General features: G+C 48.8%; 1 protein-coding gene across 4 annotated transcripts in view; it reads right to left on the reverse strand.

Annotated features, from left to right (window-relative positions):
* Nucleotides 1–4,421: 4,421 nt before the first annotated feature.
* DISP1 (dispatched RND transporter family member 1) overlaps nt 4,422–24,700 on the reverse strand; it is a 101,161-nt gene continuing 80,882 nt past the window's right edge. For all 4 annotated transcript variants that reach the window (XM_021679480.1, XM_021679482.1, XM_021679479.1 and 1 more), the window contains 6 exons: nt 24,182–24,211; nt 18,779–18,902; nt 17,892–18,019; nt 17,290–17,387; nt 14,721–14,818; nt 4,422–8,026 (listed from right to left, as the gene is read on the reverse strand). In XM_021679480.1, the coding sequence (XP_021535155.1) occupies nt 4,436–8,026; nt 14,721–14,818; nt 17,290–17,387; nt 17,892–18,019; nt 18,779–18,902; nt 24,182–24,211 (4,069 nt within the window). In that variant the 3' untranslated portion in view covers nt 4,422–4,435. The remainder of the gene's footprint in view (nt 8,027–14,720; nt 14,819–17,289; nt 17,388–17,891; nt 18,020–18,778; nt 18,903–24,181; nt 24,212–24,700) is intronic.

Here is a 24,700-nt window from a genome sequence, read left to right on the forward strand (position 1 = left end):
CAGTTTTTGTTTCCAGGGCAGGATCTGTCCCTAAATTGTTTTTTTTGAGTCACAGTAATTTAGAGGCGGGACTGAATTTTGTCCCAGTTTGCTTTTCTAACCTCTGCTTTCTCTTGGATGGTAAAGTGCCGTGTGATTTGTTATGACTGGCGGCGAAGCGTCCACGGAAGGGAAGGCCCCCTGCCTGCCATTCGAAGCCTGGGCTCTGTGATAGAAATACCCCAATGCTCAAGGTCATCCAGTCCATCGCTCTCCCCATCCGGCACACACACTCTTCCAGAAACTGAAAGCTGAGGTCTAGCTACAGGAAGGAGCAGACACCTGGACGTCAGTCTGAGTGAGGGCGTCCCAGAGATTTCGTGCTCCCAAAGCCTTCTCCAGATCTCCGCATGAGCAGCTTTGCTCCACACGTCCTCCCCCTGGAGGCACCACTGTGCACAGCCCGTGATTGCTGCTCGGATGCGGGGAACCAGAGGTCACCAGTGGACCTCAGAGCTGCCCAAGGCGGGTAATGACCCTGGGTGGGAAGCAGCCCACAAAGTTCACATTTAGGACCCTTTAAAAATAGATGCTGTCTTACTATTCTCAACCAGTATTTAAACATCTGGGCAGGTCTTGCCTTGAGACACTCCAGCTGGACCGCTTGGCGTGGAGTGAGGTGGGGGCTCGTAGTGGAGTCTCAGACTCTGGAGCTTGGCTTCCTCGGCAGGCTAAGAGGCTCTTATAACCGCTTTCAGATAGATTTACTCAGCAAATCCTTTCCCCTTTAAATGCAGAAAGTTAAGTCAAATTCACTGATCAAAAATGTCCAATTAGTGGATAAAGGCTGAGCTGCCACTTTGTCACAAATTAAAACCAGATCTTGAAGGAATCTTGCTGGGCTCCAAAGAAAAACATCTCTTGCTGAAAACAGTCCGCCCTTCATGTTTTAGGATGGCGTAGATCACATTCTATAGAGTTACAAGGAAAAAATACAAGTAGGAGGGCAAACATCAAAGTTTAACTATTCTGGTTGATTTGAGCAAGGAAGTGTAGCCCCTGTGTCACTGAGAGTCCCCGGCGGGGCTCCCACCCTCACCCACAACAGGCACCGAAGTCAAGATTTGCATCCCGTTTCTGGCGCCTGGTGGGAACAGTGGGGGCGTTGACTGGTAAAAGCCAAAGTTGGCTTAAATCCCGGAACACAGCTCCTCGTAACCGCCTGGGCCACTGACTGACCTTCTTACTCAAAAGTAGATGGTTCTCAAGGTTACCGAATGTCCCGGCCAGGAAGAGCGCTCCTGAGTGCAGAACATCACTGCTTTGCACCCTACTCTCCCCCACACTGCTAGCTGCCCCAGATCTCAGGGGGGCCTTGCTGACGTGCCACGCTCACCCGCACTGAGTGCTCAGGGGAGTGGAGGGCACCACGCTGACCCTCGCCATATGCTGTGCTTTCTAAAGCTCATGAGAGCAGAAGTTATACTCTTGGGTTGTTCTTTTTTTTTCATGAAAAATCCAAAATTTGGGCAGTTAAAGCATTAAGAACAAAAGACACAAAATTCTACTAAACAACCATGGATATTCATTACTCATCTTTTCCCTGTATATTTATAGGAAATATAATGTATATTTATGGGGAATCAAACATTGAAGAAAGTGGTTATTTTACAAAAAACACTGCAGATTAATATGACAATTGGACATAACAAACTAAATGTCAGCAAACATTCTGGAAAGATCCATGATGGTATAAAGGGTATTTGAACATGATAGTTTCTTCTGCATTTAAAAAAAAAAAATCCCCTCATGATTTCAACAAATTTCTATGTTCACAGCTGTGTCTGAATCTTATGAAAAAAATCCAGTTGAGTCTTTGGGATCTTTTTTTACATGGACTTAATTTTTTTCTTCTAAAATGACTCTCCTTGTTACAGAGAAAAGACAGCTGTTTTCAGTCATGGTTTCCTCAAATTTCCTTCAGAAACTGTCCTAACTGCCGGTAGAAAGATGGTTTCCATGTGAGAGCAGGGGAATCAGGAACATCTCCCGACAGGCTGTAAGACCCCATCTTCAAACCACCCACTACAATCATTTCACACTGAGAACCATGCAACATGCATCATCAAGAAATTTAACATAACAAGAACTCAGTGTCACCTCAGAGAACAGTGGATACAGCCCTGCAGCTCTTCTCTGACACGCTTTGTGCTTGCGGCCTGTCCCACTTTTCCATCAACTAGAGATGTAAGAAGTGACCTTGTAGGGAAGAAGTCATGGATGGATCTGGGAACACAGGCTTGAACCTGAAAGTACGTTCTGTCGCAAATACCCCCCGAACTACAAGTATTTCACAGTGAAAGGGCTCTTTCCCCACATGTAACTAGACCTCTTATCTGCTTTGCAATTCTCTACAAGAGGACTGAGGATGGAATTTCTTTGTGAGACAAAACTAGAAATAGGGACCCTTTGTTGTCCGGTAATGAATTAAAAAAAAAAAAAAAAAGATTTCTAGTTCCAGCTACCAAATTCTTTAAGAAATTCCTGCATGAAAAATATAGTCAGTTCAAAGCCCAAAGCCGGCAGATGTAATCCACGTGGGTTTACGGCCACACTCAAGGTTTGGGGTATTGAGGCAGAAGGGCGGAAAGATGGGTCCTCTGTTCCCAGAACAGGTACAGGTGCAGCGGGCCTACCGCCAAGCTGGCTGAGGTCCCGGGTGGACAGAGGACCCCTCCCTCCTCAGCTCGCTCTCTCTTGATTTTAGTTTCTCAGCCCCCGACAGTCTTTCAGGGGAGACTGTTCGGAAGTGTGTCTCGGATCATCCTTAAACTCAGTCTGTGTCCATGCCACAGCATAAAGCTGCTTTGGGTCGCCAGACTTTCACTAGCCAACCTAACGGTTACAGGTCTCAGGAAAAACAAGTCCTATTTTCAAGTGTTCTCTCTCCTGCGCTATTCCTGTAACAGAGCCGAGTGCACCGGGGATGGACACGGGGTCCTCAGCCTCAGGGTGGAGGACTAACCCGCTCCCACACGCGGCTCAGCAGCAGTCCGCGCCAGGCCTAGCGGTGGGCCTTCTCCATGCTGCGTGAGGCTTGGCAGTGATGTCGCGCCCACGCCTTACTTCCGTCCCCAAGAGAACAGACAGGAGCACCGTCCCGTCCCCGCTTCAGGGCCTCCACGCAGGCAGGTGTTGTCCGGAGGCGCTCAGTCAGCATCTGAATGGCTTACAACCCAGCAGAGGAAGAGCAGTGGAGAGAGCGGGACGTTCGTGGGAGATTAGAGGCATGTGTTTTTGCTTCAGAGAACAGAAGGGCCAACGGGTAGAAAAGCTATAGGACAACAGACTGCGGTCAGCAAGGGAGTCAGGGAGTGAGTCCCCGAACAACGAAGCCGGAAAGCTACTTAACAGAAACGTGGGTTGGAGTCAGGGAACCATAAGGTCCCTTCCAACTCCTGACTTCAGGCCCTAGAAAAATATTCGGTTCCAATTTGGAAACCTGTTCTCAGAAAATAAGCAATACCGCTTTTGGAAAGAACACTGTATTTAAAAACATTTCCACCCGCTCTCTTGGGAGGACCAAACTAGAGGCAGAATGGGAGGGACACGAGTGCAGCAGTCGGGGTATTAGCGGCACCAGGAGCGCCGCCCCCCCACCTAGGGCCCCAGTCTGATGGCAGAGGGAACGGAGCTCCATGGGACACCCTCAACCAGAAAGCTTCCAGGGCCCACTGGCCGTCTCCCCCACGTCTGTCCACGCACGCCCAACCCCAGCAAGTGCGGTGCTGTTCTCTCTGGCACTAACATACGTGTGGCCTGACACGGGACGGCGCCCTCATCTTCTGGGTGATCAGATGTGAGACCTGAATGTCCGTGGGTTTTGGCTAGTGTGGAAAAGACCCCGATTTGGATCTAAATGAGTCACTGGCTTCATGTAAGTTCTACTCCCGCAGAGGGGCAGAAAGCACCATTAATATGTGTGGAAATTAATATAAATTTTAATGTTGTGTAGTTCCTGGATCCCAACTCAAGTGTCTCTATCACAGTCAGTGTTTACGTTGGGCGATCAGAAGTCCTGCTCACTGCACCCAAGTCAGGGTATCAGGTGAGCAGCACGGCCAGAGAGACCCGACGCTTCCGGAAGCTTCCGACTCTGCACCTGGGGCTCACTGTTACCGCACAGCAGACGCCCACCAGTGCTGGTCAAGCCGGGTATCAAAGTAAACATAACACCTGTTTGAACTTTGTACTTTTTGAAAATATAAAATCCAATCATCAGCCAACACTCATGAGACATGTGAGTTTGTTGACTGTTCATAAAGAATATGAAAATACCCCATGATTTTTAACAAAGTAAAGCCTGTTCCTGCATTTTGGGGCTCCCTTTCCAATTTCACTTCCATTTCAAAGGAACAATTGAGAGGCACTGCTTCTGAATTTAACACTATATTTATTAAAGTGTTTTTATTAACAAACTTTCACCAGAAAGTTCTGAGTGTGTCAGCGCAGGGGGCCCACTGGCTTCAAGCTCTGGCATCTGACGGCCCGCAGAACCGCACGTCAGCCGGACCCCTCGGCCACAGCTCTGGGGGTCATTAGGGCAGCACCGGGTGTCCCCCGTGCCACGGTTAAATAGGGGTTTCGGTTCCTTCTGATTTGAATGTTCCGAGTCCTGTGACAGGCACGGCTCTGCTTTCCTATCTGCCTCGTCCGCCTGAGCCCCCAGCCCCGAGCCCTTGTTCCAGGCCCCTCCGCTGCCCTCCATGTTCCCGAGCTCTCTGTTTCTGGAGAGTCCCCTTTGGCTGTTTTCGGGATCACAGCAGTTCGGTTTTCGCAAGGACCCAGGGCTTCTGTGGACAAAGGACGGTGGCTCTGGCGTCTGTGGACTGGGCTCTCCCGTGCCCTGGGCGCCGTGGGCGCTGGCCTTGCCGCCTTTCTCCTGGGCCTGTCCGTGCTGCACCGGGTGGAGGAAGAGGCCTGTGGGCAGAGGACTCTGTGCTCCCGGCCGTCTGGCTCTGCCCTGCAGGCAGGCACAGTGGCGGATGTGTGGGACGGCGCACATGAAGCCTTCGGGGGCCTGCTGTGCGGCCTGCAGGGGCGCCACGCCCTTCTGCACGTGCACTAAGCTGCTGGTGGTGGCGGCGGCGGCGCATCGGGGGCACAGGCCGTCACCTGCCTGCTGGCACACGTGCGGGCCGGGGCTCAGGTGTCTGTAGGCGTTTGGGCAACCACACCTCTGACTGAGAGAGAAGAAGTGACACAGGGCGTGCTGCTCGAGAGCGGGCGGGAAGGAGGCGGAGCTGGCTTCGTGTCTGGAGCTTGGACTGTAAGCGGCGTGCACGGGCAGCCCCAGACTCTTGGCCTGGCCGCCGAAAAACTCAGAGCACATGTGGGTCTCCTCATAAGCCGCCTTCCCAGATGCGGTGCAGCTGTGGGATGTCAGAGGCTCTAATTCATAAAACTCGTGCTCCACATCGGGTTTCTGGGCCCTGGGGTCTAAATGATATGTATTCACGGCATGTGTTTTGCTCTGCCCCTTGTCGACAGGGGTCGTGGACAGGGCGTGGGAGAAGGCACTGCACCGGAGCTTCCTGGGGAGTGGAATCTGCCCACAGGTGCCCTGTGGCCCAAGGCAGCGGCACATGCACTGGAAAAAGAAGGTGGCAAAGGCCCAGCTGACGCACATGATGAGCATCATGAAGGTGCCCAGCTGGGTGTATGCCAGAACCGTGGATGGCATCATCATGGCCCCGGCCACAAAGGTGGTCAGGGCGGCCATGGCAATGGCGGAGCCCATGCGGCTCAGGGAGAAGATCACCTTCCCCTCCCGGTCGGCATCGGGGGCCAGGCGGTAAGCAACCCCGTAGTGGACGGCAAAGTCCACGGACAGGCCAACGGCCACAGAAATGATGACAGACTCCAGGACGTTCAGCTCCCAGCCCAGCAGGACGAGGGCGCCGACGGTGACAAATATGGTCCCAGCGATAGACATGATGGCATACAGGCTTACGATGACATTCCAGGTGGTAAGCAGCATAACACTGAAGGCCACGGCCACGGACAGCCCCATGGCGACGAGCGTGCCGTTGGACAGGCTATCCTGGAGGTCGTAGAACTCCAGATTGCTGACGAACCAGCCGTTGCTGAGGCCCTCGGGGGCAGAGCTCAGCTCCCGGGAGATCCAGGCGTCCACCTCCTCATAGAACTGGTGCATCTTCTCGTAGGCCAGCGTGAAGAGGTAGGTGCTCTGGAACTCCAGCACCACCGCCCGGATGGTGTCGTTGACATCGAACCGCGGCCCCGGGGTCTTGCTGTCCAGATGGTAGCCCGTACCCCTCTCCAGCTCCATGATGGCCCTCTTGATGCACAGCTCGAAGACCTCCTGCTTGTAGGGGAAGCTCCAGCGCCGGCAGCACAGGTACAGGGCGGGCTCGTCGCAGTCCTGGTTCTCCATCCACTGCTTGAACGTCTCGATGAAGCAGCTGGTGAAGTCCTGTTCCCCCGTCTGGTAGAAGAAAGTCTGGTTTCTCAGTTTCTGACAGAAGTGCAAGATCCAGACCTGGGAAGCCGGGCTTGCGATGTTAAAGCTGCCGTCCAACGCCAGCTTCCCTTTACTCTTGGGGTTCAGGGGATCACCGTTGTCTTCTGGGGACACGCCCCAGACCACAGTGATGGGCATGTGCAGCTCCTCGCCACGGTGGACGCGCTCAAACATGAAGAGCTTCTTGTACTCGGCGTCGTAGCGCTCAAAGGGGTGGGAAGGCCTGAACAGCTGAAACTCAGACAGCTCCAGGGAAGGCAGCTTCATCTTGGGGTTCACGCATACGACATAGGCCCCGCCCACAGTCAGAGCCAGGAACCACAGCAGCCAAAGGTAGCGGAACTTAATAACGATGCACGGCAACACCTTCTCAAAAAAAATGCGCGATGCTTCTGAAACGGCAAACAGCGCTCTGTGGCACGTCCGGCGGGCCACAGTCCAGCAGCTCTTGCCCTCGCAGACCTGCTGCGGTGGCTTCTTGAAGCAGCTGAACATGTTGAGGAGGTATCGCTCGTGCAGGACGACAACGGCCGGGAGCCACGTAACCATCAGCACATAGTTCACCAGGATGGCGGTCCCCGCGTACACGCCGAAGCAGCGGATGGCGGTGATGTTGCTCACGTAGTTGGCATAGAAGGCGGCGGCCGTGGTGAAGCTGGTGACGAACATGGACAGCGCCGCGTGCTGCAGAGTGACACCCACCGTCTCCGTGGTCGCCGCGTGCGGCCGGTCGAACTTGGTGTAGCTCCACACGTCACACAGGACAAATGCGTCATCAGCGCCAATTCCAACCAGAATAACAAGTGCGGTGAGGTTCATGAAAGGGAAGAACTCAAAGTTGAACACCACGCGGTAGAGAAAATAGGAGACGATGAGGGAGCTGATGACAGCGAACATGGTCATCAGCGTGATGAACAGGGACCTGGTGTAGGCGCACATGACCAAGAGGACCAGCAGGACCGCGATGGCCGGGTACGCGGTGTCCGTGAGGAGGTAGTCCTGGAACAGGCTGTGTTTGATGCCGAACTCGATGCCGGCGACAGTGGTGACGCCATCTGAGCCGTTCCAGGGCTCGAAGTTGTCCAGGTAAATGTCCATCATGCTCTCCCCCTTCTCCGTGGGAGAGAACAGCATGCTGTACTTGAGTGCCGGCGCGGCAGGGTCAGGTGCCTTCAGGGGCAGGAAGTCCTTGTCCACCAAGTAGTGCAGGATCTGATACACGGCATTGTACCTGGTGCACTTGCGTGGCACGCCCGTGCACTTGAGCTGCCCCTTCCTCCTGGCGCCCGCGTCCCAGCAGTCGGGCTCCAGGGTGCCGTTGTGGTAGTGCCTGGCGCATGCGCGCAGCAGCTTCAGGGTGTGAGACACGTCTCGCTCCACGATCTTCTGGCAGGACGACCTGTTGTTGAGGACGGCGATATAATTCCCCAGTGTCCAGCTGGGGCAGCAGGACGTGGCCGTGGCCCTCTGGCACAGGTCGCCAAACTGCGGGTGGGATCTAATCTGTGGAGAGAGACACGCGGAGACTGGCGTTTAGAACCGCTTCACCCAGAGGCCTGAATTAAGGCAGCCTTGAGGGACAGGTTAAATAGCCATCCTCCTAGTTAGGTGTCAGCTGGGACACGGGTGGCCACCCCCCAGAGCCTGCCCCGCGAAACACCCGCCGGGCGCTTCCCTCTGGACAGAAAACTGCTCAGCGTGCGGGGAACACATGGGCATGTAACCACCAGTGCTGGTTCGGTTTTAAGAAGGACACAGCATTAGCAGCTCTTTAGGAGACAGGCCTTTTCCAAGTTACTTTAAAAGGCAATGAAAAGGACAGGCCGTGGGCTCATGTACGGAATCTATAGGATTAATTTAAGAGAACAGTTGTCCAATTGATAGAGGAAACAAACTGGTGGCTTTGCCTAAAACTTCTGGTTATCGGCATGAAATTTTTGGTGACAAAGGTACTACATATCTCAACCAACCTAGCTGGAAGCAAAGATAATATTCTGCCAGAAAACTGTCAGCGAGCCCCAAGGTGACATGGGGAGCACTGATGACAGGGGTGCACGAGAGACCGGGGGTGAAACGGTTTCCTGAGAAGCAAGCACAGTCTGCATATCTGATTAACAAATACTTCAGTAGGAGCTGATGTCTTCCACACTTCCGTCAAAGCTTCCTGGAGCTGGCTGAAACTCTCTGGGTTTTGGTGACGTGGGGTCTGCTGTGTGGTGGCCGTAGGACAGCTCTGGGTGTGCTGTGGACAGTGCCTTACTTACAGCTGTTCCCGCAGGCCTTTCTTCTCTGGCTGCTCTTGTTACAGCACACTGAAAAAATCCTCCACTGCCAAGGGTGGGGTTGCTAGAATACGGCGGAGCCTTTGCAATTCCATACAAATCTGTCAACTGTGTGAGTGGCCCCTCTTTCCTGAGGCTGAGCTTAGGAACCATGCCCTTCTCTCGAGCCTGCCCAGAGCTTGTCTGTAGAAGGCGACCCACTCACTTCTACTTACCAAAGGCTGCTCCAGGAGGAGACTCCAAAGTCCAGAAAGGACAATTAAACTACTCTCTGCCTTTATTAATAGTTGACTCTACCAATCACAGGGACCGTTGGCACAAATCGTCTGTTTGGAACTTAGAATGATCCCAGAACCCCGCTCCCCATACCACTTGAAGGCCTAGCCATCAAGATGCTTTGGTGGGACCAGTCCTGGGGCGGGGTGCAGAGGACACAACACTGCCCATGTACCCCAAGTGTCAGAGCTGGGCAACCCACATGTGGGGGTTCAGTACACTAGCCTACTTCTGCATACATTTAAAAATTTCCATAATAGGGGCATCTGGGTGGCTCAGTCGGTTAAGCGGCTGCCTTCGGCTCAGGTCATGATCCCAGGGTCCTGGGATCGAGCCCCACGTCTGGCTCCCTGCTCAGGGGAGAGCCTGCTTCTCCCTCTCTCTCTGCCTGCCGCTCTGCCTACTTGTGCTCTCTGTCAAATAAATAAAATCTTAAAAAAAAATTTTTTCCATAATAAAGCATTTTTATTTATTTTTTTAAAGATTTTTATTTATTTGTTTAACACAGAGAGAGCACAAGTAGGCAGAGCAGCAGACAGAGGGAGAGGGAGAAGCAGGCTCTCCGCTGAGCAGGGAGCCCGATGCGGGGCTCGATCCCAGGACCCTGGGATCATGACCCAAGCCGAAGGCAGCCGCCTAACGACTGAGCCACCCAGGCGCCCCCATAATAAAGCATTTTTAAAGGGCCCTCTATTGAAGGTAAAGACAAATGAGCCAAAAGGGTTATTATTCAAGTGTACTAAAATGTCTACTTTAACAAAGGCTTAATTTTTCCGCTCATTTCTAAAGAGTAATAATTATTCAACATTTTATAACATAGGATAATTAGTATTTAATTGTTTCTAGGTAAAAGCATTCACACATGCTATGTCAGGGGAAACGGAACCACCTAATAAATAACAGGAAACCCTGGGATAGCACTGCTCTGGGTGTTGTGGCAGATAACCAGTTCCCATCCCACGAAGAAGTATCACACAAGCCCGTGGAGTCGGCCTGGTGAGAAGAAAGGGGGTATAGCCCCAGTGTTGGACAGTCTCAGATGGAGGAAAACTGCATCATTATGAAGCCCACCACCAGCTTCACACTTGTGCTAACGATGAAGGGAACAGGGTTGCCAGCCAAAGCCTGAAAAGAAATGACCTTGAATAAGCTTTCCCAATAGTAGCAGGGTTTGCATGTGTATGACCAAAGATTAAAAAGTTAGACAAGATAAATGCAGATCAAAGGCACTATCAAAACTAGAGACTAGTAAGCTGCTGAGAGCCAGTCCTCTAATTCACAGATGGAGTTGGCTGATGTACAACCTTCCACACAGTCCTCGAGGACTCTGACAGGGTCAGAAATAAGGAAAGAGAAAAGATGTCATGACTGATACTCTTTACCCCAAGCTGGATGCCAGCGCCCTGAATCTAACAGCATGGAGCCCAAGAGACCGTGTAGGCTTTCAGGGAGGAAAGCCCTGTGCTCCCATCCACTGGTCCGTCCATCCATCCATCCATCCATCCATCCACCCATCCAAAAGAGAAAACAATATTTACTGAGCACCTACACTCATAGAATAGGAGGGTACAGGGGTCCTTGCCCCGGAGCTGCTCACAGTGAGACAGAGAAATCAGGGTTCAGCTTGGGAAGGAGCATACTGAACGTCAGGGTCCGTGCAAAGCTGCAGGGGGGGTGCCCAAGTCTGAAGGGCGGTGGGATGGCGACACCAGCCTGGCAGTACGTGACAGGGTGGTGAGATACTCAGGCATTTGTTACATCGTGGGGCTGGAAGAGACTGCAAGCAGGTGCATCTTCACACAAAAGGCAGGTGTACTTTCTGCCATGTTTTTGGGAAAGAGATTCATTGGAATGATTTCAACATCTTTTAAGTTTCAAACTAAGAACAGTTAGTGGAAGTAATTTCTTGTAGCTCATGAGAAAGTGGTCCTTTTCATTCTAGTCAGTCACAGATTGGATGTTTTAGGGAATTATCTTGCTTCTGCGGCTATAATATGTCCATGCACACATCTGTTGCCAGACTGCAGCAGGGGTGAGGTTGATTTAGAATTGGGGGAAGCAAGAGAAGACAGAAAAAGGAGAGTTTTAAATGACACCTTAACTTTTAAAACTACTGGCGAGGTTGGGGATATTGTAAAAGGCTAAGAACAGAATAAGAATAAAGAATGGGCCCTACTACGGGATCCCATCCACTCTCCTCCCACGTGACAAACCCCTCCAGTCCTCTTTAAAACAAGCATCAGGAGGCACATTTCTGGGTCCACTAAGCTCCAGGGGGTCTCATGTGTCCACAAAACCTACGCAGTAAATAGTGTTAGGCACTAAATTTCAAATCTCCTTTACAGAGCTATTCCTCGAGCTCTAACTTCCATGAAGTGCAAAGACTAAGGAAGAGGGAGAAGGGTTTCCAGCAGTCAAGATCCAAGAAACACACTGTGGCTACGGATGGACGGTCTGCCAGGGCGTCCCTGGGGATGGAGATCCGGGGAGTTGTCTGAGGCTCCTTCTGAAAGTGTCTAAGAAAACAAGCATTCTGTGAGGACATGACGATGGCATCAGAAACAGGAGCCCTTTGTTCTGGAAACCAAAGCCTGTCGGAATCATGAACTGAAATGGACTCAGGTTGGAGCTCCATGTGCTGGAAACACAGGCAGGTGACAACGGCCACGTCTGGCTTAAGATGCTGTGCCCATTGCCGGCCATCTCCCAGAGTCATCACCCCACAGGTAAGCTCTGCTCAGCATCATTTGCTGTATGTCCCACCCATTGATGGCTGCTGATAGCCAAGTGCTAAAGCAGGACAGTGGGGAAGTCAGGGGAGGGGAAGGGAGAGGGGACACAACTTACTCGCGTCACCACCAGGACTGACAGCACTCTGCAAAGCCTCTCGAGCTGGGAGACCCGAAAAGGGTACAGTAATAATCTGCAGGCTGAACTGCCACGAAACAGTTATCACTTAGGGTGTCACCGGACATGTTATCTCTGTGACTAAGGTTTATCATTGTGCATTCACTGCAGAGGCCAAGACTGGAATACGAAGGTGTGTGCAACTGGTAAAAATAGTATTTAACAAGTAAAATGATAACCTGCTCTGTGAGGCAGAATTCTGGGGCCCTGACCCTCTGTTTATTCATTTGTCATTGTGGATCTGTGACTGGCTTGACCATTCATGCAGACACGTCTTGGGTCTGTTCCTCAACGTTTCAGAAAAGGACCATGTGCCCACCATGTTTTTGCCAGGAATCACACGCTCAAACTCAGGGCCATCTGGGCCTGACTATGAGTCCACAGAGGGAAATACTCAGACAAGGAGGCACACGCCTCCTTCCACAGTCTATACACTTTGCAAATGCCGTCAAGCTAGGCCACTGGGAAGCCACACACTTAGACTTCATTGCTTTAATTTCTTGTAGAAATAGCTTTTGCCATAATGTTCTCCTGTTACCAGTCTGAGCATGGCTTAGAAATCAGCTCAGATTCATGACTGCGCATCTCGTGAACATGCTGCTAACTAAGAATTGTATGAATGACATTACACTTCTACAGAGGCCACGGAGACGGTGCTCCCCCACTTAGTGTGAGGGAAGGCCGGCTTCTTCTAAAACCCCAGCTTGTTGCCCTCTTTGTGACTTTTGCCACCGACTGCGAATTCCAAGTTGCTCTGGCGGCCAGGGAAGGAGGAGACAGGTGTGCAGCCACCACCGGTGAGCGTGGGGGACTGTGGGCATGCATCGCTGCATACAAATCACACCTGTGGCTTTACCTTTTCCTCCCACGATTTTCCCTTCAATTTAGTTATATTACCCTCTCTGTATGCCTTTTTGTGAGCTACCTCCTCATGCTGATTTTTATCATCTGATAGCATCTGATACATACTCACATGTGTACGAAATAATATCCTGCTTCCATTCATGAAAGCATTGCTTATGGGCTTGAGAGTCCCAGTGGCACTCATAGAATCAGCTGTTGCTGGTTCAAGGCCATGAGGACTCTGTAAATCCTATTATTTGCCTGTGTTCTGGACGGGGGAGTCCACGTCGAGGGTAAGAGGTGGATGTGGGATTTGAACCCAGTCTCCCTTGAGTCTCTTTCCCACCATGCATCATGTGCAGAAGACAACCACCCTTTTTCCCTTGTCTTGTTGTATCCTATATGCTATTTCCCACTCAGGATCCTCAATTCGTTAACACTGTCACAAGGACTAAATGAAATAACCTGGTCAAGTGTTTGGGACACCCTGACAAATTAATCAGCTGTGTGGATCTGCTCACGTGAGAATCTTCAGGGGAGGGAAGGTCTAAAGGTCAACAGCAAAGGTAGAGAATCGAGGCCTAGAAAGTGTGGAGTTACTGAACTGTTCTGTGAGTATGTCTGTGAAGACGGGTCACAAGTGCCAAGGCCAGGTGCTGACTGCGGGGAGGGATGGAGAGTGCCAAGCAGGAAGTCCTGCACATACTAAGTACTGTAAGTATTTACTCCTCTAAAGTTAACTTTCTACACAGGGAGGGTTGTAACACGTTCACAGCCTCTGAATAATGAACTGATAGCTGTAGAGAGAAGACAATAAGGCAGATATAAATTGACCAGTGGTTAAGAACCTTCGTTTGTGTGGAGAGGTTGGTGACTTTGGTCTGTTTGAGCTGGGTGGAGAAAAGATGGTGCTCACAGAAAATCCTGCTAGCTGAACTGGCAGACAACACACACCATCTTTCAGAATGAAGACTAAAGTTGGGAGACCTGGGACCCAAGAGGGGAAGGTGTGTGCGTGAGCACGATGAGAGATGACCCGGTGACCACCAGGAGCCCGGTCTGCTTCCCCGAGAAGCCCTATGGCCAGCGCAGGCACCTGCACCAGGGATCAGGCTAGCTCTTAGGAGGGCGTATGATTACACTTCCTTCTAGTAGTGAGTTCCGCATTATAGTTACGCTAGGCATACAATGAGCTCCTTTTCCACCTGGTTCCTGGCCTTGGGCAGGTGCAGCAGTGACCGCAGACAGCAGTCTCTCCTGGGATAATCTGCCTCTGAGCACACAGAACTGACAGATCTTCCGAGCCCAGAGGTAGATGTCACAGTTTCTGGGGCTGACATCTTTCAGCTCCAGAGACTGAGAGCAGAGGGCTTTTTGTCTCGAATCCTCTGTGTTCAAGGTGTTCAGAGTTCAGGGCAATCTGGGCTGGATTCCTCATCATTTACACAGACACTTGCACCCCTGGGTGTCCCCTTTCCCAGCCTGTGCCCTAAATCTGCCCTAGAGACCCACTGGTTGCCAGAGAGGCAGGCTGTTCACTGCAGAGTTGAGATGCTGACAGTGGCTTCAGGAGGAAACAACCAGCTTAGGAGAGAGACCATCCAAGAAAAGGAGAGACAAAGTCTGAGCTGTGAAACACCAGAGGATGGGGCAGCAGCAAGGAAAGAGCTCTTCTCTGGAGAAGGTGGCGGGTGTCAAAGATGGGGCCACGCAGAAGCGCTCAGATCCTGGGGTCTACAAGCATGCGAGCCGGGCTCGGGCATGCGGTCCCCAGGAGTAAGGCCCAAGTAAGTACAGTCATCCCATGAGTCACCAGGGTCAGCAGGGAATGGACTGGCTAAAATACAACCTTGTTTGTTCTCAACACATTTCAGTTTTTCTTTACATACCCTTGAATTATCTACATTGCACATTGATTTAATGGCAGGTAAATTCCATAGTGTCTCCCCTCCAGCTGAAGTAAATACTACTCTGGAATATCGGTCACCTGGTGACATGAAAAAGAAAAGAAAAAGGTTTATAATTGTCCATTTCTTTCATCAGACTCAGCATTCAGGAGCAAGTCAAACTGGGGAAGCATAGGGACAAGTCATTAGCAGCAGGGAGCCTTTCCTTGATAAATTCCAGGAGAAAAAAAATAAAGCAATGCTATAATACTGTTTCTGCTCAAACAACATCTGAAAACTCATAGGAGTTATATAACAAATCTATTTCTGATCAGACTGTGTTTAGGAACAGTAATCTGTAAGAATGCTCAGCACAAAATAAACTGAATGCCTCCCTCTTAATTTTGAAACACATTATCAGAATGGTGTGTAAAACCCAAGAAGGATCCATTAGGGAATATCAAGAGTGGGTGTTCTCTTTGGCAGCACACTAGGGAGGAAAGATGGCAGGTGATCAATTTAAAAGCACTAAAAACAGTCAACCAGGTACCGAATGTGGGCCAGGGTCGCAGATACACTACACATTCTGGCTGGGTCCGTGGTCTCTCTGGTCCACCAGAGTCTAGAATAAATACTGTGGTAATCAGGGGCGCCTGGGTGGCTCAGTTGTTAAGCGTCTGCCTTCGGCTCAGGTCATGATCCCAGGGTCCTGGGATCGAGCCCTGCATCGGGCTCCCTGCTCAGCGGCAAGCCTGCTTCTCCCTCTCCCACTCCCCCTGCTTGTGTTCCCTCTCTCGCTGTGTCTCTCTCTGTCAAATAAATAAATAAAATCTTAAAAAAAAAAAAATACTGTGGTAATCACACTAACACAGGCCAGCTGCAGGACAGGCGAGCCCGGCCCTGGTCTCAGAAGCAGTGGAACCAGGTCCTGCCTTGCCCCAGCTGTGGGGATGAACAGCTCCTCTGAGCCTTGGACCCTCATCTGTAAACACGTCTTTCTCAAACAGGTGTGAGAACTAAAGGAAAAACAGTGGGTGAGTTAGTGCTGTTTTAGCTCCCTCCGCCATTAGAAGAACTTCATATAATAAAACAGAGTGGACTCACTTTCTGTTATCTAAAATGCCTAATTGTGTTGACAAAGAAAACCAATCGGCAAATTTATGAATAAAGCTTTAATACATGAGCTTTTATTCATGATTATGAAATTTTCTCTAGTAAACCCTTTTCTTCACCAAATGGCCATTATCTTATGTTGACTGACTTATAAGAATAAGACAAGCCCATGGAAACAAACATTTCCTCCTCAGAGCAGGACTGGGATGGCCTTCCTCAAGGTGGAGCCATGGCCGAGGGGACGAGTGTTGTGTGTGGGCTGTTGGGACAGACGTGGCCACATTTCATGAATTTGCTAATGTTCATCCCGGTTCAGATATTAACCAACAGATGTTGGTTCAGAAATCTATAGTGTCACTCTGAGAGAGAGAAACCAACCAGAACATTCAACTAGAGTCCAATTTTCTAAGACGACACAGAAAAAGACATGTGTGCTCCTTCCTGGGACCAGGACAAAATTCTCCCTAATCTCCTATTTTCCATCTCTCAGTTACTGTAGAGTGAAAGAGTGTCCCAAGTAAAGACCTTCAGGCTTGGCTAGATCTAGAAACATCAGAGGTCTGGTGAGGTCCTTTAACAAGACAGGAAAATACACATTTTAGGGGGATTTTCAACAACAATTTTAAAAAGCTGAATTCAAAAGAGCATTGGTGTGAAGATTCACTGAAGGAGAAGCTGTAGGTCCTCATGCCTGCTCTCCATGGCTAAGCAGCGACCTCCAGGTGCACTGGTGTCCCCGAGGCCATGCTCTACACCCCAGCAGAGGCCGGTTAGTGAATCTGCTGCCAGCATCTGGAGACCTGGTGATGCTACATTCAACTCTGGGTTCCTGACCTCAGGGAAGTTCCTACACATCTGGGCCCTCATTTCTTCAAGGCCACATTCTGTGGAGCTAAGTGGCAGCTCTTCGCGCTCTGTGACAAGTCACGTCCTGCTGCCTGATGTGTTCACGTGTTGGGCTGGCCCCCAAGGCACTCCAGCCGTGGGCTTCTGGACCGTATTCTGTTCATCTTTCTATCTCTAATGCCTAACAACAAGGCAGGCACAGGGAAGGCTATTATTTATGCTTTCTGAATGAAACAAAACTTAAAAAGTATAATTCTGATAATATAGATTATTTTAGGGTTCAATCCAAAAATATGTACTTGTTCACTGGGAATATTTTTTAAAATAATGTAAGAAATTTAAAATGACTTAAAATTTGGAGCAAGGTCAAGATTTTTTTTCAATATTTTTATCTTCCTTAAAACTGAATCTAACTCAATAATCTCATTAATTTTTATTATAGGTAAATAAATTCAGATTAGTGGTTGACTGACCTTGAGAAGTAAAACTACAAGTTAATTCAGCTAAAATCTGTGTCAGTGCCCAGCATATCCTCCCACCAGTCTCAATTTACTTGTGCTCCATCTCGAGCACAAGGAGCCCCGAGGGGCTGTTTACCTAGGATGCCACTCACTCGGAATGTCGCAGAAAAAGCTGTCTTTGTGGAAGTTCCAGTCAATTTCTCTTTTCTCTCTTTCATAGTGATCATCTGACCATCTATCATCCCGATGGCTGAAATGGAACGACAATGTGATCCTCAATAAAGCACTTGGACAGCACAGGGAATGTAGTCAATAGTCTGTAACAGTGTTGCACGGCGGCATATGGAGGCGAGCATGGTGTAGGGTACAGACTTCTCCAGTTGCTCTTATACACCCGAAACTAAACCATGTGTGTCAAGCATAATGCAATCATAAAAACGTAAAAATAAAGTACAGCTATTTCAAGTCCAATAAGCATACCAGTAACGGTATACTTTAGCCATGACCTACCTGAAATTAAAAGGATTAATATAAGAAACCAACATTAATTTTCTCACTTCTGTGAAAGAAAAAAACCCCAAACCCCCACTTTTTTACCTTAATACAACAAAATCTTAAAAGACAACGAGAATGTAAGCAAATTCAGTGGCAAAGATTTTGAGCCACACACTTGCATTTAGTCATCTTGCTCAGGCAATCCTTAATAGTGGAATTCATCAAGCAATGTTTTGTGTAAAAGTTAATAAACAATTACCTTTTGGCTTGTTCATCTGCATATTTAAAAGGATAATTTGCTAATGTTGCTTTGTATCCCGTATTTTTCACCATGTTATTCCACGTGACCAGTCTCTGGCCTATCGCAGTCCCTCTTGGCTCAAAACCCTGAGACAAAATATTACAAATTCCCATTAGTGCACTTTTCTTCAGGCTATGAATTGTTACAGCAGGTTGGGAAAGCAATGCTGGGGCGCCATGTGGCTTTCAACAGGAAGCACAGATGCTGCTCGCAGCTACCCCGGGAATGAACAGCACTGAATAAGATGGCGGCCACCATTCACTACGACAAGGCAGTTTGGTTCTCTGGTGTGTGACCTGTTTCAGCAAGGAAGAGTAACTGTGTCTGAAGCTTCGCTTTCAAAATCATACCTAAGCAATTAGCAAATACTTACTTTGATGTTATAAAAAATTATGGTGAAATCAAATTATGTCATGTATGTTATACTGTTTTATGGGAACATTTACTTAAAAATAGACCCTGCTATCTCTTAGTAAAACTGAAATTCCTTTCACTTCTCTGCGGGGGGGGGGGGGGGGCGGGAAGACATTCAGTCTTAAAGACTTTATGAAAATATTTTTATAGAATGCAGATTCTCCATTTTATTGCTTTTTAGCTTAAATGTGGGAGCCAGGAAGCAAAATTTCCAGGTCTGTAATGGCAAACAAGTTCCTTGACCTTTTAAGAATCTGAAAATAGGATGACAAGTGTTTACTTTTCAGAAAGAGAGCTGCATACTCCTGTTGGGTTGAGAAGGTTTTGAAAGAAACAGGATACTAAATTACATAATTTGACACGTATTAAAATACTGAATTTCTTGAGATAATTTTGGGCTACAGAAATTTGATGGGCTGAATTTTCCTTACCAGCAGTGGATCAGAGAAGTCGGGAAGCTCGGGCACTAACACCCCAACCAAGGCGCAGACAACGATGAACATGGTGCACATGCCCAGCACCACCACGGGCCAGTCCGCTATCAGGGATGCATAGCTGCAGGGCAGAGAGGAGCACACAGGAGGCCGCTTAGAAGCAACATGAGGCTTTGCTGCCCAAGAGAGCAATGTGTTAAATCCTCCTAGTTCAGACCTAGTCCAGTTTATCAATCAAAGATGCAGTGAGATGATAAGACAGATAGCATTTCACATCTACATCTGTTCCTGGAGAGATCTACAATCTACACCCTCACGTGGGGAGAAAATGTACTTGAACAGAGGACCCATCCTCCTGCAGTCTCGTCTGGAACTTGTTTCTCCATCCTTGTACTCTGGCAGTTCTTGGAGAAGAACTCAGCCCAGAAACAGGCTCATGTATCCATCTTAAGAATAACCAAATCAAACCAAAACTTCCCACAAACCTGCCACTTTCCTTCCGGCTGAAACTATAATGAATGCATCAGCCTGAGTTCCAGGAGAGAGAGAGATGCTTGTTTTCTAGATTCGTTTAGTGCAGTTTTAGTTCATTTAGTACACCTTTCAGAAGGTGCCCTGTGCGTACCCGCCCCTCCCTTCACTCTCCAACCAACCTCAGCAGCTGGGCCTCGGTTTCCCCTCACTGTTACCAACCCCGCCCCAGGTTGGAGTCATTTCTTCCGGGAGCCCCTCCCTTCTGTAAGATCCTGGGTCTTACTGTCATGACACTTGCAGATCTTGATGTGAACTCTGTGCTCAACAGGAGTTGACTGAACAGAATTCTTCTAAAATTCAAAAATGTATCTTGCCAACTTCAGGTTTCTTGAATTCATATTGGAGAAAAAAGGAGCATTTCGCTTGTGGACCATTACTCTCAAATCCTCCACAGTGTTAGCTTGACAGCTGTGATGGCTGGTTCTGGCTCCTTACTCCTGTGTTTGTGGGTTATTTCTTCAAAGTCAGACCAGGGGCTTAATGAAGCTGGTGGCCCTAAATGTCGCTCAGAGAAGCTGCTGTTTGTCTCCAAGACAAGGCTGCTCATGTTTCCATTCTGATGGCGCAACGCCACAGATCTGGCTTTCTGGGGGTATTTACTTCACATGAAATTTTAATATGGAAATTAAAATACAACATAATTATGCTTTAAGGGAACACCTGCCAGGGATTTTTCAGTGTTGTTCTTCTCAAGGTGATCTCAGGAGGAAGAATGATCGCTTGCACTTACCAGTGGTTCCTACGCATTACATACCTCACTTAATTCTCACGGCTTTCTGAGATGCACTGTGGCACAGTTTGATCTGTGCTCTGCACCACGGAGCAGGGACAGCCGGTGTCCTGGGCATGCAGCATGCTGACTACAGTTGGCAACACTGGACTGCACATGTGAAAGTGTCTGATAGAGTAAATCTTCACAGATCTCATCACAAGAAAACAAAATTCTATACCTCTGTGTGGTGGCGGATACTACGCAGACTTGCTGTGGTGGTCATTTCACAATATATACGAATACCGAATCATCATGTGCTGTGCCCGAAACTAACATAATGCTGTATGTCAGTTATAGCTCAATAAAAAAGTCACAAATAGGAACCCCGGTCATCTGGCTCTAGAGTGGGGCCTCCTAACCACTGTGATATCATATCTTGCTCTGAACATGAGAGAAACAAAAGACATCAGGACTAAGTCTACTTGCCACAAGTGTACGCTCCCCCAAATTCACACTGTACACTGAATTCCCAAGCCACACTAACGGTTCATTTCACAATGCAAAACCACCGAGGTCCACAGGTCTCCAAGCCCAGGCATTACTCAAAAGCCTGCAAATTCTGAATTAACAACTCACTCAGGAAAAATTATGCTAGATAAGATGGAACGATCCTTGGAACATAATTCTGAATGTAATGAAAACATATCAATCACAGACGCTGATTGGGCTTGTTCAAATGTACACACTGTTTCGGAACACGCCCAGTGCTGACAGTCTCCCCTGGACTCTGTTTCCTCCTCCACCAAATGCAAACTCAGGATGAAAGCAACGAGTGTAAAAGCAATCTAGTCCTTTGTCAACAGCACACTTGAGACTTTCTGTTCCCGGCTTCAGCCTTAAAAAGAGTCCTTTACATTTTAGACCTTTAAAACATCAGTCCTGTGCAATGAAAATGGCCCCAGGCTTAGACAATCCCTATACTTTATTTTAAATGGATCAATTTTCTTGCAAATGGACCACAAGTTCTGTGTTCTTACCTACAAACCTCTTATCAACAGGGGGCACTGGGTCCCCAAGTGCTTTAATTTCCCCAGATAATGACTTTTTGTTTTGTGTTCTTAAAAAATCTGCAGGCACATGCAACCTTAACACCCCCTTCAATCATTGCTTTTCTTCCCTTGAGCATATTTGGCTTCGATATTATAGCCCTGCCCTAGGCCATGTGCGTGCCCAGACTCACTCCATATGGAGACTTCACGGTGTTAGCGATCGCCGCTCGCTTCTTCCACATCCGCTGAGCGTCACGGTGCTATGACTCCCTCCTCCCGCAGCGCGTGTCTCAGGGGCGAACCCCTCCCAGAGACAATGTTCACACTTGGTGGAGTCACTGCACTGAGCACCGTGGGGGGAAGTCCGCAAGGGTCTCTCCTCGTTACCGCATTACTGCTGCCTACACTGGATATGGCTCAGCCATGGGCACCACGTGGGAAACAGAAGTCTCATGTACATTATGAAACCCAGACAATGTTGTAACATTAAGATAAAAATCTAATAAAGCAGGAAAACCGGAGAAGCAAAGGAAATTAAATATAGCCTGTAAATGTCACTGCTACATCTTTCACTAATTCCACTCCTGGTGAGTCTGGGTTCAAGGCCTATAATGTATCTAAGTGAAAAGAATAAAGTATCTGCGCATTCGTTTCTGAGAAGTGAACCACGTGTGCAGGAGCAGATGCGGCAAAAGGCCCACTGCTCTGTGATTCGTCCTCCTACATGTCACGTAGTCCCGTCCTTCTTGTGCCCGCTCTCATTCTGGAAACCTCTAGACAACACCACAGCCTAACTGCAAATGCTGTCGACCTCTGTACCACAGCACTTCCCAGCCAGCAACCAGGAGGACTTCTCCCTGAGGCCCTTCAGGGAGCTAAGTCTCAGAGAGGACACGGATCGGAGGCACTCGTCCCTCCACGGGACGGGGACACAAGTTGCAGCTGAGCCAGGGATCGGCGCGGGCATGCGGCCGGTGTCCTGCTCAGGCTGTTGGCACGCTGCAGTTTTCATGAGTGTCCCTCCCGCACCCTCAGAGGTCCCAGCCACCTTATTGCTGGGCTTACCCTGGGATGAGAGCAGAAGTAACTGTCCAAACAAATGCACCAAGCGTCTTTCCGGGTTAACTTTTGCTCGGGCGCCACTGTGTGTGGGTCACCACTGTGTGGGGGCCGGTTCTAAATAGGCCATTTGTACCACAATGGGCCTCCACAGGGCATTTTCCTCTCTCAGCTCACATAGCTGTTTTCCTCTGCCCTTCCTGGCCTCTCTGGAAACAGGCTCTCCTTTCTCCCTTCCCTCTGAGCAGAGAGCCGGGCTTCACACAGTGTGAGTGCCCTGGAACCAGGCCCCCCTTCCCAACCAAACACCCAACCCGTAACCCCTTGTAGCCGGGCTGTGCTCTCTCGAACCTGCCAAAGCCAACAGACTAGTTTTCTTGGTTTTCATTCTCCCTCAACTGAGCAGTATTTAACACTTTAGTTACTACCCCTTTCCTCCCGAAAATCTTTTTCCCTTGTTCTTTCCCCCTTCTATTTCTCTTAACCGTTCCTTATTCCTCTTTGTCCTTTAAAGGCAAGCATTTCAAAATGTTGTTAATCAGAATTTTCCCAGTGGCATCGGCTATCAATTTAGTGGGAGGACTGACTGAGCTTGCAGAATTTCCCAGAACACAGGATACAGAACTCTTTCTTTGTTTGGAAGTAATAAAGTCAATGCGGTTAACGTCACAGAATAAGGGTGCAGGCGTCTGGGAGTAAGAACACGGCAGACACAAATGTTGCCCTTCTGGGACGTGGAACCTGATACAGAGAATCAGACAACTTTATAAATACTTACAAAACCAGGTAAAGAAATGTGTGTTTTTAGAGGGATACAGATATTTTGTGAATTCAACAGAGATTACTTCCAGCTAGGGGAAGGGAATCAGGAAAGGCTTTTTTTGAAGAAGTTGTATTTGTATGTGTACGTACTGAAAAGAAGACACTAGGACTTGTAAAAATACCAATGTAATAACAGAAAAAATATGAAAGAATGTCTTCAAAATGCAGAAGTCTTAGTCATTAGAGAGGGTTGTATTATTTGTAGAAAAATGGAAATTCATTTTCCTCACATGCCATAGTTACTTGTATAACCTCTTCCTTTATCTCTTGCCATAAACACAGTCTATCCAGACAACGGACTGTCATTCAGACTTCGAAAGGAAGGACGTTCTGCCACCACATGGAGGAGCCTGGAGGGCATCCTGCTGCGTGACATGGGCCAGTGCACTCACGGGAGGCGTCTGTGGAAAGTAGAGGGTGGCGCCGGGGGCTGGGAGCAGGAGGAACGAGCAGCGGCAGTTTAACGGGGAGAGTCTCTGTTCTGTAGGATGAAGGCAGTTCTGGAGGTGACCGTGGCCATTCCCCACAGTAACCTGAACTTGGCGCCGCAGAGCCGTGAACTTACACTCGGTTAAAATGGCGGATTTTATGCTCTATTTTAGCACAATTTTTAAAAATAAATAATCTTTAAATGGAGAAGGAATTTACGAATGAAAGTTTATGTAGTAATTATACTGTAAAGAGAGGATAAGCCTTCTCTAGGAGGTGAGATTCAAGGATCGTTTAGTCGCCAACATCTGGAACTGCCACCTACAAGCACATCACCGAGGAGACCAGGCTTTTTTTTAAGAAACACTTATCCCTTTAAAATTCTGCTTTTTGACTGAAAAGATAAAACTTCAAAATTTCCACATAAAAGACTACCTCCATTTTAATACGGTAACCACATTTTGGAGAAGAAACACAGACAACCCCCGAAACAAAGGGCTACAAACCCAACTCATGGCAGATGGCAGAGGAGTGACTTGTCCTCCGCAAATAAGACAAGAAGGAAGGGATCCACTGCAGGAAGGAGCCAATGTGAACGATGAAACACAAACAGAATCTAGGTCACCCACTTTGGGAGAGGGCGTTACTCAAGCAGCCAAGTCAGGGGAAATGTACTTTTCCTTCATAAAAATACGAATGAGGAAGGCAGGAATAGCAACAAATGTGACCCAAGTGCCAAAGAGGACAGGGCGCAGGTAACTTCATTATCTAATGAGATGATACAGATTACTTTACCTTTTTGGCAACTTGAAAGGTCTGCGTGGTCTGAAAAAAAGCAAAAGAAAACCAATCAGAAACAAGGCATCACAACACAACATTTTTATGTGCACTTAGCACTGTCCTCGGTACCGCTCCTGCGTGGGCGCACACGGCGGGGGGTGCCCGGCAGGCCAGGGTGGGGGTGTCAGAGCGGCTGCCCAGGACGTGGACATATAAATGGATTGTTTTTAAATTGAATTAAATGACACAATTACCCAAACAGGCAGCCGGCATGCACAGGCTTGATAAACACACTCGTCAGACTCCAGGGGCAGAGGCGCATGGATGCCGTGGACCCTCGCACACAGGCCGGCGGGGCGCCAAGGGCACGGCGGGAAGGAGTGACACCACGGAGTTGGTGAAGGGCTCAAAAGGGGCTTTCATTAAAAATGGCAACTACTCAAGTAGTTATGAAGAATATTTAATTTGGGGGGTAAATCTATCCGAAAACCAAAACATTGTATTTTCAATATAATTACGTACTTGTTTTTTAAA

The sequence above is a fragment of the Neomonachus schauinslandi genome, chromosome 6 (genome assembly GCF_002201575.2).
Source record: "Neomonachus schauinslandi chromosome 6, ASM220157v2, whole genome shotgun sequence".
Lineage (NCBI taxonomy): Eukaryota > Metazoa > Chordata > Mammalia > Carnivora > Phocidae > Neomonachus > Neomonachus schauinslandi.